The sequence below is a fragment of the Pecten maximus genome, chromosome 3 (genome assembly GCF_902652985.1).
Source record: "Pecten maximus chromosome 3, xPecMax1.1, whole genome shotgun sequence".
In the NCBI taxonomy this organism is placed as follows: domain Eukaryota; kingdom Metazoa; phylum Mollusca; class Bivalvia; order Pectinida; family Pectinidae; genus Pecten; species Pecten maximus.
The window spans coordinates 45,602,154-45,615,084 of NC_047017.1; the positions used below are offsets into that span (position 1 = coordinate 45,602,154).

Genomic DNA, 12,931 nt, shown 5'->3' on the forward strand with positions numbered 1-12,931 from the left:
CCTAGAAGGACAACAGGACCAATGTCTCGACCTCCTAGAAGGACAACAGGACCAATGGCTCAACCTCCTAGAAGGACAACAGGACCAATGTCCCAACCTCCTAGAAGGACAACAGGACCAATGTCTCAACCTCCTAGGACAACAGGACCAATGTCTCAACCTCCTAGAAGGACAACAGGACCAATGTCTCGACCTCCTAGAAGGACAACAGGACCAATGTCTCGACCTCCTAGAATGACAACAGGACCAATGTCTCAACCACCTAGAAGGACAACAGGACCAATGTCTCGACCACCTAGAAGGACAACAGGGCCAATGTCCCAACCCCCTACAAGGACAACAGGACTAATGTCTCAACCTCCTAGAAGGACAACAGGGCCAATGTCTCGACCTCCTAGAAGGACAACAGGACCAATGTCTCGACCTCCTAGAATGACAACAGGACCAATGTCTCAACCACCTAGAAGGACAACAGGACCAATGTCCCAACCTCCTACAAGGACAACAGGACCAATGTCTCGACCTCCTAGAAGGACAACAGGACCAATGTCTCGACCTCCTAGGACAACAGGACCAATGTCCCAACCCCCTACAAGGACAACAGGACCAATGGCTCAACCTTCTAGAAGGACAACAGGACCAATGTCCCAACCTCCTAGAAGGACAACAGGACCAATGTCTCAACCTCCTAGGACAACAGGACCAATGTCTCAACCTCCTAGAAGGACAACAGGACCAATGTCTCAACCACCTAGAAGGACAACAGGACCAATGTCCCAACCTCCTACAAGGACAACAGGACCAATGTCTCGACCTCCTAGAAGGACAACAGGACCAATGTCTCGACCTCCTAGGACAACAGGACCAATGTCCCAACCCCCTACAAGGACAACAGGACCAATGGCTCAACCTCCTAGAAGGACAACAGGACCAATGTCCCAACCTCCTAGAAGGACAACAGGACCAATGTCTCAACCTCCTAGGACAACAGGACCAATGTCTCAACCTCCTAGAAGGACAACAGGACCAATGTCTCAACCACCTAGAAGGACAACAGGACCAATGTCCCAACCTCCTAGAAGGACAACAGGACTAATGTCTCAACCTCCTAGAATGACAACAGGACCAATGACATCCTAGAAGGACAACAGGACCAATGTCCCAACCTCCTAGAAGGACAACAGGACCAATGTCTCAACCTCCTAGAAAGACAACAGGACCAATGTCCCAACCTCCTAGAACGACAACAGGACCAATGTCTGAACCTCCTAGAAGGACAACAGGACCAATGACCTCCTAGAAGGACAACAGGACCAATGTCTCAACCTCCTAGAATGACAACAGGACCAATGTCTCAACCTCCTAGAAGGACAACAGGACCAATGTCTCAACCTCCTAGAAGATCAACAGGACCAATGTCCTTCTAGAACGACAACAGGACCAATGTTTCAACCTCCTAGAAGGACAACAGGACCAATGTCTCAACCTCCTAGAAGATCAACAGGACCAATGTCTCAACCACCTAGAAGGACAACAGGACCAATGTCCTAATCTCCTAGAAGGACAACAGGACCAATGTCTCAACCTCCTAGAAGGACAACAGGACCAATGTCTTAACCTCCTAGAAGGACAACAGGACCAATGTCCCAACCTCCTAGAAGGACAACAGGACCCATGTCCCAACCTCCTAGAAAGACAACAGGACCAATATCTCGACCTCCTAGAAGGACAACAGGACCAATGTCTCAACCTCCTAGAAGGACAACAGGACCAATGTCTCAACCTCATTCAATCTACAATGGTCTTGCTGCGGATGGTTTTGATGCCAAGATATCAATTTTTGGTATGACTAAACATATAACGTATCAGTAAATATTTCTATTTAGTGCGTCTGTGTGTTTTGTTTTCTTATTATTATTTCTTTTTCCTATTGTCCAATTGTGTCTGTACCTTTTCTCAACGATGTCACGTATACATGATATATATATCGGCATTGATAGCCAGGGGAGACAACTCTGATATATTTTAACGCCACATCGGTTTGTGAATTATATAATTTCATTTCTGTTTAGAGTGGAATGGATGCTGATGTTAGAACGAATACACAAAAGGTTTCTAAATCCATTGTTTGTTTGGGGTGAACAACCGCTAATCATAGATGACCGATATATAGTCTGACCAAGGAAACGACAACTGCATTAGTACTACAACCTACATACGTCGTCACCTCACAGGACAATGACCCTTAGTTCATGTCAAATTACTTGGTCGCTCGCTCCTAGAATGACGACTCCGTAATTTAAACAACTGAAAATCCTTGGATTTTCCACAGTTATAAATTAGTTTCAAGCATGGAACTTGGTTACATACAACACCGATCAGCTGTCAGTAACCGTTTTAGTTCACGATATTGAGACTGTTTCGATTAAACAAGGTTTATTAATCGAAACTGGTAGAAAAAAACTGTCATATTTTATGCAAATGATCCGCATCATCGTCGGGAAACATGTTACTATATATCAACCAGGTTTGAATAACTATCAGCAGTAATCAGAATGATCTTGTACGTGGGACGGAACTGTAACCTTCTCGTGTCAAAAATCACTACACTACCTGTGTTTCAAGATGTTAGATAACGCGCTAATGAGATGATACCTGTGCAAGTTCGGGCCGTTTATCAACCCGTAATCTCGACCCGAAGTACATCTTATCTCATTCACAGATTAGACATACAATTGTAAGTAAGGGACCCGAGTCATCCCTGGTTTCCTAAGTACGCCCGCCAGATTCAGACTCTATATATAAATATCGGTGGTGTTGTCATCGTTGAAATTTTCCGTGCTTATCTGTAAAACGCGTTTCGGTGTGTAAGCATGCAGGTAGGAGAGATAAAGAATACACAAACACAGATTAGGTTCCTCAAACATATATAAGTCTCTTATAAAGGAGATATATATGTATATGTTTCGAAACAACATGTTTACTTTTGACTCGGAAAAAAAAAACTAGATATAAGATCTTAAAAAAAAATCTTCCGTTGAATCTAGAAGGATTGAAAATATGAATGTGCTTAATTTCCAACATCATACACGTGCCATTGCCTAAACGATATCTGACAAACTATCAATAATATTCTAATATTTTCAAATAAAGTGAATGTGCACAAAAGATATACTTACGTTTCTAACAACTGTTGATGAAATCCCTGAATAAAAGGGGAGCTCGGGATAGAGGTCGGTATCATGATGTTTCAGATTAATATATTGCTATTTTACTGTAAGGTAATTATGGACTGTAAAATGGACGTCGGAGGCAGAACACCATGGTGTTTGAGACAATTCACGGACGTCGGAGAAGACCTCAATATGACGTTGACATCGTAGAAGACCCTAATATGACGTTTGAGCACTACACCAACAATTCCAGGACGTCAGAGAAGACTAAGATACGCCAACAATTCACGGACGTCGGAGAAGACCTCAATATGACGTTGACATCGTAGAAGACCCTGATATGACGTTTGAGAACTACACCAAGTTACCAACAATTCCAGAACGTCAGAGAAGACTAAGATACGCCAACAATTCACGGACGTCGGAGAAGAGATAAATGTGAATTGTTACTAAAAGGGGTATTTCTCCGTTAGGAAATCAGAAATATGCGCAATTTCTATTTATGAAATCTATGTCCGAACGATAATTATATCAGTTTTTGTGCCTACATGTAACGAAATTAACGCCGAAATATACAGGAAAAGGCGTATCGTATACAAATACCGTACAGATACTTCGGGTCGAATTAAGTATTTTCAGGATTTACCACTAGAAGAACTTTGGTTTATCTTGATAGTAAAACTACCGTATTAAAGTAAAGATTATAACTTTTACTCCTTGAAAAAATACATATTTTCCAGTAAGTTAAATTTTGATGACCTAAACGAAGGAATAATCCTTTGATCTCAATGATAATCTGGAGTCAATCATAATTTGAATAGTCATAATGCGATCTAAATACTGTTAGGAAATTACGTACAAAAATGCCTCGACAAGTTACAAGTTCGCAAGTGTGATATGATGATCAAATTTATAGTAACAAATCGCCAACATGATATCGATTTTATTGAATAGTGTTGGTGTTTTCAAAGCATATTCTAGGCTTCAGTTGTAAACGCTTCATTAAATTTCGGACACACAGTTACATCGGAATGTTTAATAAAGACTATTAATGGAAACACAATAGTAATTAGTGGTCAGTAGACATGCCAGGCCTGACCGATAGTGTCACTGGCCGGCTGTACAGTGCCACGACTGTAATCAGAGGTCGATAATAGACACGTATCACCCTCGGACCGGGGATCTTTAATGTAAACACTGACATCAATAGACATTGGCAATAAAGTAAAGAAAATATAACACGTAACAACCAGATCGGCCGATAACACGGAATCATGTACAACACCATGTCATCTGTCCATCAGGGGGCAGTCTCGTACACCATTGGTCAGTTATCTATAGACACAGATCACTTGACACCTTGATAAGATCTCTCGATCGGGGTTCGAATCCATGAGCAAATGCCTGCTGCGATAACTGTACAAAACTCCACGGACCTCATTAGTCTCAAGAGACACTTAATTACCACGTGTTGGCAGGTCAGTTGGCATGGGTCAGTGGGGTAGAAAGATGACCAGTCAGGTGATATCAGTGTAGAGTAGACATTTGCTTACAGGTAAATGAAAGTATTGATATTTCAAAGCCGTATAAATAAGTTACGAAGGTTTGCCACTAAGAGTGTTGACATGTCCTAGGTCTCTGTTGGGCTAACGGCTAGACACATAATCTTTATTATATGCAATGCATGGTAAATTCCAGGTGGTATTACGCATGACTGAACATAGTTTCAGTGTGATTTTACACGTCGCCATGACAGTATGTCATTACTAGTCTACAGTCTCATTATCAACCAAAATCCCATTTTTTTCTCTCGATTGGAACCATGCAAATAAATATCACTATCAAATTTCAAGTATGGAATTTTAATGACTTCTCTCTGAACAAAAAGGCATTTATCTATCGTTCTTGCTTACCATCGGAAGAATATTTTCGAAATCTGGTAAAAGGATTATAATCCTAAAACTAAGCTATAAATCTCATCGAAATGTCAGGATCGCACCAGTGTTTGTTTGTCTTGACCGGCCATAGTTGCTCGTAAAGCTTCTCGTGGATAGTGTTGCTTCCGTTCTGTAATGTATATCATATTCTGCGGCACCGATTTTGTTTTGTTTATAAAACACTCGTTATAAATGTTTTATGGAATAAATTTCAGCATTATTTTAAAGAAGCTCTGAGTGGCATAATTTCACATCAGGTAGGTTTGTCATTTTGGGTGGTTTTAATGTTGTATTTCTCAAACACCCTGAACAAATATCAACAGAATAACTGTCCATGTAAGATAAGGCGCTATTATTTCATTAATCCGATAATCTGCTTGAAGTTGATTGGATTAAAAGGAGTGTATGTAATGATGTTTAAAAGACTAATGGAAGGCCCTTTGTTGAAAGATGTTCATTCGGGAATCATACGTAATATATTATTTCACAACTACCAGTAATAAGCAGATACACAATGAAAACAAAAAGCTGAAAGCTAGAAGAACCAACAGATCTTGTCTGGACGCGACCACGTACACGGTTCCATTTATAGTACATCCTTGGCTGAGAAAATAAATTTATTGTTTAAAGTTCCGGATAGGAGATAACTTGCCCCCGACATGTGCTACACCTGACCACTAGGACTTGGAAACACATGCTGTGACTTCTTATTTTATCAAAAGCTCATTAAATAAAGATACAGATTTGTATAAAATAGTTTTGCAGTTACACACTCGACATCTCGCCAGGGGAGGTTTCTGTGGTGTCCGCGATAATACACCTGTGAGTTACGTCGTGATCGAAGCAAAAACATCATGCTGGTATTATCGACATTTCTACCTGTTGGTAACGTGACATTTCTCCACTGATCTGAATAGCTGACTTAAAACAGTGACCACGTATTCCTGGATCTCCACAGGGAAGTACATTGTTACCACGAGTGTTAGTCTTCAGATCAGCTTGTTAAATAACGGCATTTAGACACATAGTCTGACGGACAATAGAGCCTGTACTTGCGTCGAAGACTATTTGGACAGAGGCGTGCCGCTGAGCAGACTATAGAAATGTATAAAAACCATTAGGTAGGTCTCCAACTGACCAGTATGTAATCTATATGGAATTAGCCATTTTTTTCAATAAGTGTCATGGACTGTCATAACTGTGCATGTAAAAGCCGATGCCAGCGACATCTATTGTCCAACTGATAAACGTCGTAATCAATCATCTGACCATTACGGATCAATTACCATTGACCATCCGTCAAACGCGACCTGTTACCCCTACCACGTGAGTGACCCCTGCAGACACTCCAACTTAGCTATACCACGGGGTGTCTTGTCAGAGCAAGTGAAAATGACCATCTGATGACGTGATGGGTGCATCCATCAATGTAAGCTACCACCTAAGACCTAATCAGATGGCCAGTTCATGTGGTCAGTTCTGGGTAACCCCACGTCATTAGTTACTGGTCAGGCATATCCGTCAATACGGGATACCCCTGAGATAGGGGTCTGAACAGAGAATCCGAATGGATATCGTCACGTCATTGATGACAGCTAGCGAACATCTATACTTTCATACTGACATCACATATACAACGCCACCTAGGGAGAGTCACCACGCAATACTACAAACCTTTGTCGAAAGATTTGAAACAGGAAACCCTTCATGTCAAATAATTTAACCTTTATGAATATTAAATATTGTCAATAAATCTAGCTATGTCCAATTTTCTACCAACGACGAAATTGTAAGCTATTGTGATAGAATAGATATACACTAATCAGATGATGGGTATATCCGAGGTCGGAGCCGTGACTACAGCAATAGAGGGGATGCTGACAATGACGTAGTCAGGTGTCGCCGACCAACACAACAAAGACTCAAAATATCACAGCGGCGTGACTTTCGTGATAAATATTTGTTTCCAATAAATCGGTGATAATTTTATATAATGTATGGCAAAACATGAAAAATGAGAATTGTGAAAAAGCTGTGAACAGAGAATTCAATATATTGTGACATGAAGAACAGGCGTGAACGTCCAACAATGGAACATTTGTGGTCATCGCTTTGGTCTTTTGTTATCAATATCTATATATTATAGGGAAATCATTTATATTGATATATAGATATAGAGGTGTCGTCATCTGATTGTCGGCACTTTCACTTCGTGTTAATTGGATATTAACATTTTATGTAACTGTTTATAACTCTACTGCATTATGAAGGGACCCGACTTACACCTGACCTACAATCTAATCAATATAAATCCAACACCTGTATAGGATAGGTATCGTAACGGGCTAATCATTGAAATAACGATATATAAATCTTCAAAGGAAACCCACCGACTACATATGTAACAGTTATTATATTCAGTCGTTAGTCTCCAGTAATAGGATAGTGTATCTATTGTTTTCCCTGTATGTTAAAAGTGTCCTTTAACCTTAAATGGAATTTTGACACCATGTTTCCATCCCATGTTATATCAGACATGTAAAAAGTCTTTCCTCACACCAATTATTTCACGGGATGTTACAGTAACCGGTATAACAATACAGCCGGAATTAGCCGGTTAAGCTGTCAGAATACAATGGCTCTGGGACTCGCAAATTACCATCAGTACAAGCTTAGGTAGACGTATCTTGTATTTTATATAAACAATGTTTTTTGTTCCGTATAAACATGCTTTGTTACATTATCAACCACGATTAGCATTTAAAACATTTACTTACGTTCATCCGCCTGGGATCTGACTACTTCGGATTTAGGACTATAATCCGTGTTATTTAAAACAGAAGTATTAGGCAAAACATCTTTGTTTTGTCGTACTTATACCATCAATATTTGTAATCACCCGCCACAACAATAAAACATAAAACAAAATCAAGCAAGACTAAGTCAATAAAGAAATATCTTCAAAAACATAAATGACAATGTTGACCTTATAGTACGTTTTGAAAATATATTTATTTTCGTTGGAAATTAAGAATAAACAGACTCTGAGATAATTAAAGGAACAGCTGATGTAAAAATCGTCGGTTCTGAGTCCACCCTTAAACTACTTCTGACCAAATCGTTGAAATCGTACAATATAAAGATATTAGATCACGTAGTTCAACCAATCCCGAAATCACAGTTCACAATTTTGGATCTATATGTTTGAAAATCATTTTTAACGGCTCTCGTGAAAAAGGAATGTAATTCTTGTATGCTTCAGGCTATATATTAAGAGTAAAACAGCTTTGAAATCTGTTATTAATTTTATCAGCAACGATGTAATGGGAATATTTTGTTTTTTATCGGCACTTAACATTCTGAATGTCCACTCCTCAAATACACACACTAATACATACATCTACCAAGCATGGGTAAAACTTGTAGAATTGACCGTAATAAAAGTATTCTTTCATTCATTTTGATAAGCTGTGACGTCATCATTGTGTCTTTTAAGCTTATTATCTTATAGACTGAACACGATCGAGAGAATATGTGATAGCAATACCAACGTATAAGGTGTCATGTTAAACTCGTTTTTGAAACGAGTTTTAATTTAATTGTTTATGTTTAAATTCGTAGCTAGTTACTTTTTTTGACAGGTCTTATCAACGATTCTGCGGACAAACTACATTAATGTTGACATTCTTTTCCTGAACATTTATATTTATCATGGACGACATATAGTTTATTGACGATTCTGATAAAAGAGCAGAGTTCCTTCATAGCTTTTTTCATTGGTAAATTCATCGAACTTATTTCATTTGGTCTCAACTGTAATTATTTGTTTATAAAATTCTGTCCGAAAAAAAGACATTTCTAGTTGTTTTTTTTCGACACCATCGCGCTACTCATCTTCATTCATATCAAACGGTTGTTATCTTGAGTTTACTTCGACGTTTACTCAAGCTGTAACGGATGCAAGTTGTTACGTATGTATTGTATATCAGAAACTAACAGGGGTGTTGGAAACAACAGAAGAGCCGATTCATTGAGTTTGTCAAATAAACAAAGAAATTCCCATCACACGTTAGTATTTATACCGACAAAATGATATTTGGTGTGTTATTTGTAATGTAACGGCACCGACACATACACTAGGTGTTAGATAACATAAATAATCAATCTGAAGCAGTACCCGGTGCGAGGCGGTTACGTAAGGATCAAAGATGGCCTTTGTCACCTTCTCTTGCCAAAGTGTTAACATAACGACACCAATAGGTAGGAATACTCGACTCCAGAGTCCAACACTGACCCAAACCGCCTTATCGATTAGCGTTCTGTTGGTAGATCCCTAAGGTCAATAGTAAACCCTTTTGAGCCAATTAACGCCCTAATTACCAATGAATACCTTCTAGTCTCAAAACCTATCCGAACTACATGTGAAACTCACGCAGGTTAACGGACTCAAACCCCGACCCCCCCGGGGCGAGTTTTTGTATGATTTTGATAGTTTGGCCTCTCACCTTTGGCGGGGCTGATAGATCCAGCGGGCCCCTAATTGGCGTCTTGGGTCTCCCAATGAACACCTATGTATTACACATATTGTTGCGGTGTGCTTGTAACTTTTGTGCAGTATTTCACGGCGTGATACAAACCGCCATGTTTGGTTAATTTACCAACAGTGTGTGGTCGTCACACGGACACAAAGCTTTTGTTTATTACATGGCTTGTTAATATTACACGTGTAGATTCGCGTATTGTTGATACAGTAATTAGCACACTTGAAACAAATATTATTTGTGTGTTCCTTTGATGAGGAATCAAGGCTTCATTGTTACATTTAGGTCTTTCTGGCAATTTACGAATATAAACAATAAGATTCAACAATGAAATTAACGAATTGACCCGAATGATTATGAAATACAAAAATCAGCCATAAATACCGACAGAACATTTTTATTGCATTATACACGCAAATAGAACACACCATGGATCGAACGTAACCGAATGGACAAACAAATATACATGTACATACATTTTAAAGATTAAACATATACTTAAGTAAGTCTACTTTCTTCAGATAAAAAGACGGTTTAATTAAGTCTAATATCGGGTAAAAGCTGTGGTTTGTTAGATGACAATAGCATATATAAATTTTGTTTATCCGGAAGACTTTTATTTATTATATATTTTTCAAAAAACTGTTTTCTAGGGGGAAAGTTGTAAATGCAGTGGAAAAATAAAGTGAACCTCATCTTTAAGTGTGTTACAACTTTTACATAATCGAAGTTTTCAAGGGGTCATTATATATGGTTATTAAATCTGATTTTTGGGAGAAGTTACCTGTGTTCAAAAGTTAGCAATGATAAAAAAATTCTTCTGTAAAGATTTTCTTAATGTTACTGTATTAAATTTTCATCAGTGCAATGCATTTTATTACAAAAGTATTTTTCTAATTTCTCGTGAATCAAATATATTTAATTAAACTTTTAATTCTGAGTTCATTTTTATAGTAACAAGATTCATTTTCAAAATTGTATGGAACAGTAATATTTCTTTTAATTTGATCTTATGTGTATACCATGTATATATACCATTTTCGTGCATTTGTTTACTAATAGTTAGTGCTTGTTTTACAATATCATGAAGCTGGTTATACAAAAATATTCGGTATATCTTACCATTCTCGTATTGTATAAGACTGTTTGACGACCATGTCAGGACTGTAACACTTATCTATCACTAAATTAAGACTGGTTTCCCGAATGAAATAGTTCGGGTCCTTACTAGTCCTTAATTCACGGGAAAAGTTTTAATCTGGTTAAATTAAAAAAAAAACAGTTATCTAATAAACATGTTTTTGTTTAAGAAACAACCAATACTTGCTACTTTTGCAAACTCATTTCATTATTAAAACGGGTTTGAAATGTAGACTTTGTAACTACTGCATCTCCGCGAGATACCTCCATTGTATCACACTGGCCTATCTTGTCTTGCAGCGTGCATCGCATTAAAAATATCCATTACGTAATATTCACGGGCTACACTAGAAAGGCTCTGATGACGGAGTTATATCGTCATGGATATATATAGCATGGAGATTTACACATTTCTGCCAAATTGAAAGTTAAAAGGGACCAATATGATGATTTAATTCTGAGATGTGGTTTACTTTGTCGTGTGATTTTATGGCATGTCACAGCTGGAAATATCAACTTCGGCAGGTAAATCTATAAGAGTTACGTCCCTTCGTCCATGACTGTCACCTCGCCTTTGTTGACGCAATGCATACAGCCGATTGTAATTTTTTTTAAATACTCATAATCTGTACAGCAGCTTCAGGTATGATACATATATACACATGATTCATCTACTGATGATTCACACTTCATCAACAGGTGCTCGCTCCTCTTCAAATAGGAAGGCGATACTTTCTACTATCTTTCAAGGATGTGATTGCATTTGTCATAAAATTGAATTCATGCAAATCTAATAGAAATATTTATGAAATAAAATATAAGTTTTCAATACACAGATAACCTCCGAAGAAAAAAATTGATCAAAACGCGTCTCTTAAATTCAAATATGCTCACAATCGTTTGATAGCGTCCCTTGTAACGTTGACACGGTGTTGCTGTGACTGGAGAGAGAGGACATCACTCTCCCTCTCATTCTTCTGGTATTCCCAGCTAATCCTGTTTTAAATTTAAACTCTCGAGTCAGAAAATCTATTTAACAAAACACCGCGGGGCTAAACCACGACAGCTGGCTTATTTTCTACTGTTCTTATCGCCATCACGCATGACCTTTCTCATGACCTTCAGACGATCATTTCAGGCAAAAAAGACGTTTCTAATTTTACCTTGCAACTGATACTGTGAATTTGTCTGTTTTTATCCTTCACATTCCGCCAGTGAAACTGTAGATCCGAGTATATATATAATAGGTACGACGTACTGACACGATAACAATATCTAATGGTACTCGTATGTCAAATGCATGTTACTCCACCTATACCGTGTATCAGTGCTATTGTTGGGCATATATATATATGTGTTGTGTTTTGAAAGTATATATTACACAAGACGTGAGTCACTAACTGAAGACTAACTATCATATTTCACAAGTTAAACAAAACATAGACAGAAAGTGCGTCCTTGTGAAATTTATCTAAAGGCCTTCCTGGTATCGGTTTGTAGTGACGATCTGTGTCAATATTTCATTCATAGTTTTTTTATGAATTAATCACCGATGTCATCCCTGACACCAAATTCTACACATACTTATACGAGCACATGAGCGACACACTTAAAACATCATTATCTAGCTCCGGGTGAATTACGGGGAAAATAATAATAAATTGGAAGATTGACAGGTGCGATGACCAAGGCGATGATGGACGGAACGAGGCGACGATGTCATGTATCTCATCTATCTAGATTCTGACACATATACGGGGTGAGTTAGTAAGAGCACCCGGAGGTAGTTTTTTCAATCAGTATATGATAGTTTTATCCGTACATTCAGTATCAATTAGCGGGCTGACACATCCTCTAGGAAGGTTAGAATTGATATGTCAATGATATCGACACTGCATGTATATTTCCCAATACACGGGCGTAAAAAGTTGTCTATCGTTTTGAAAGATGATCCTGACGTCATTGCTAATAATAGTATCTGACCCGATATGGAGTTGTTACAGTTGAATGATTTGAGCTTTATTTTTTAGGTTACAAGCGGTTGTCACTACAGTTATATACACTAACGTTAAAGTGTAGTTTTAGTATGTATATGTTGTAATTAACGATATCTACAAGTAGTCATTAGAAATCCCAGCTT

The 12,931-nt window shown here is 38.2% G+C and overlaps 1 protein-coding gene across 1 annotated transcript; it reads left to right on the forward strand.

Moving 5' to 3' along the window:
* Nucleotides 1-234: 234 nt before the first annotated feature.
* On the forward strand, nt 235-1,140 carry LOC117322780 (proline-rich extensin-like protein EPR1). Its single transcript, XM_033877720.1, has one exon. The coding sequence runs from the start codon at nt 235-237 to the stop codon at nt 1,138-1,140; it is 906 nt and encodes a 301-aa protein (XP_033733611.1).
* The last annotated feature ends 11,791 nt before the right edge of the window (nt 1,141-12,931 follow it).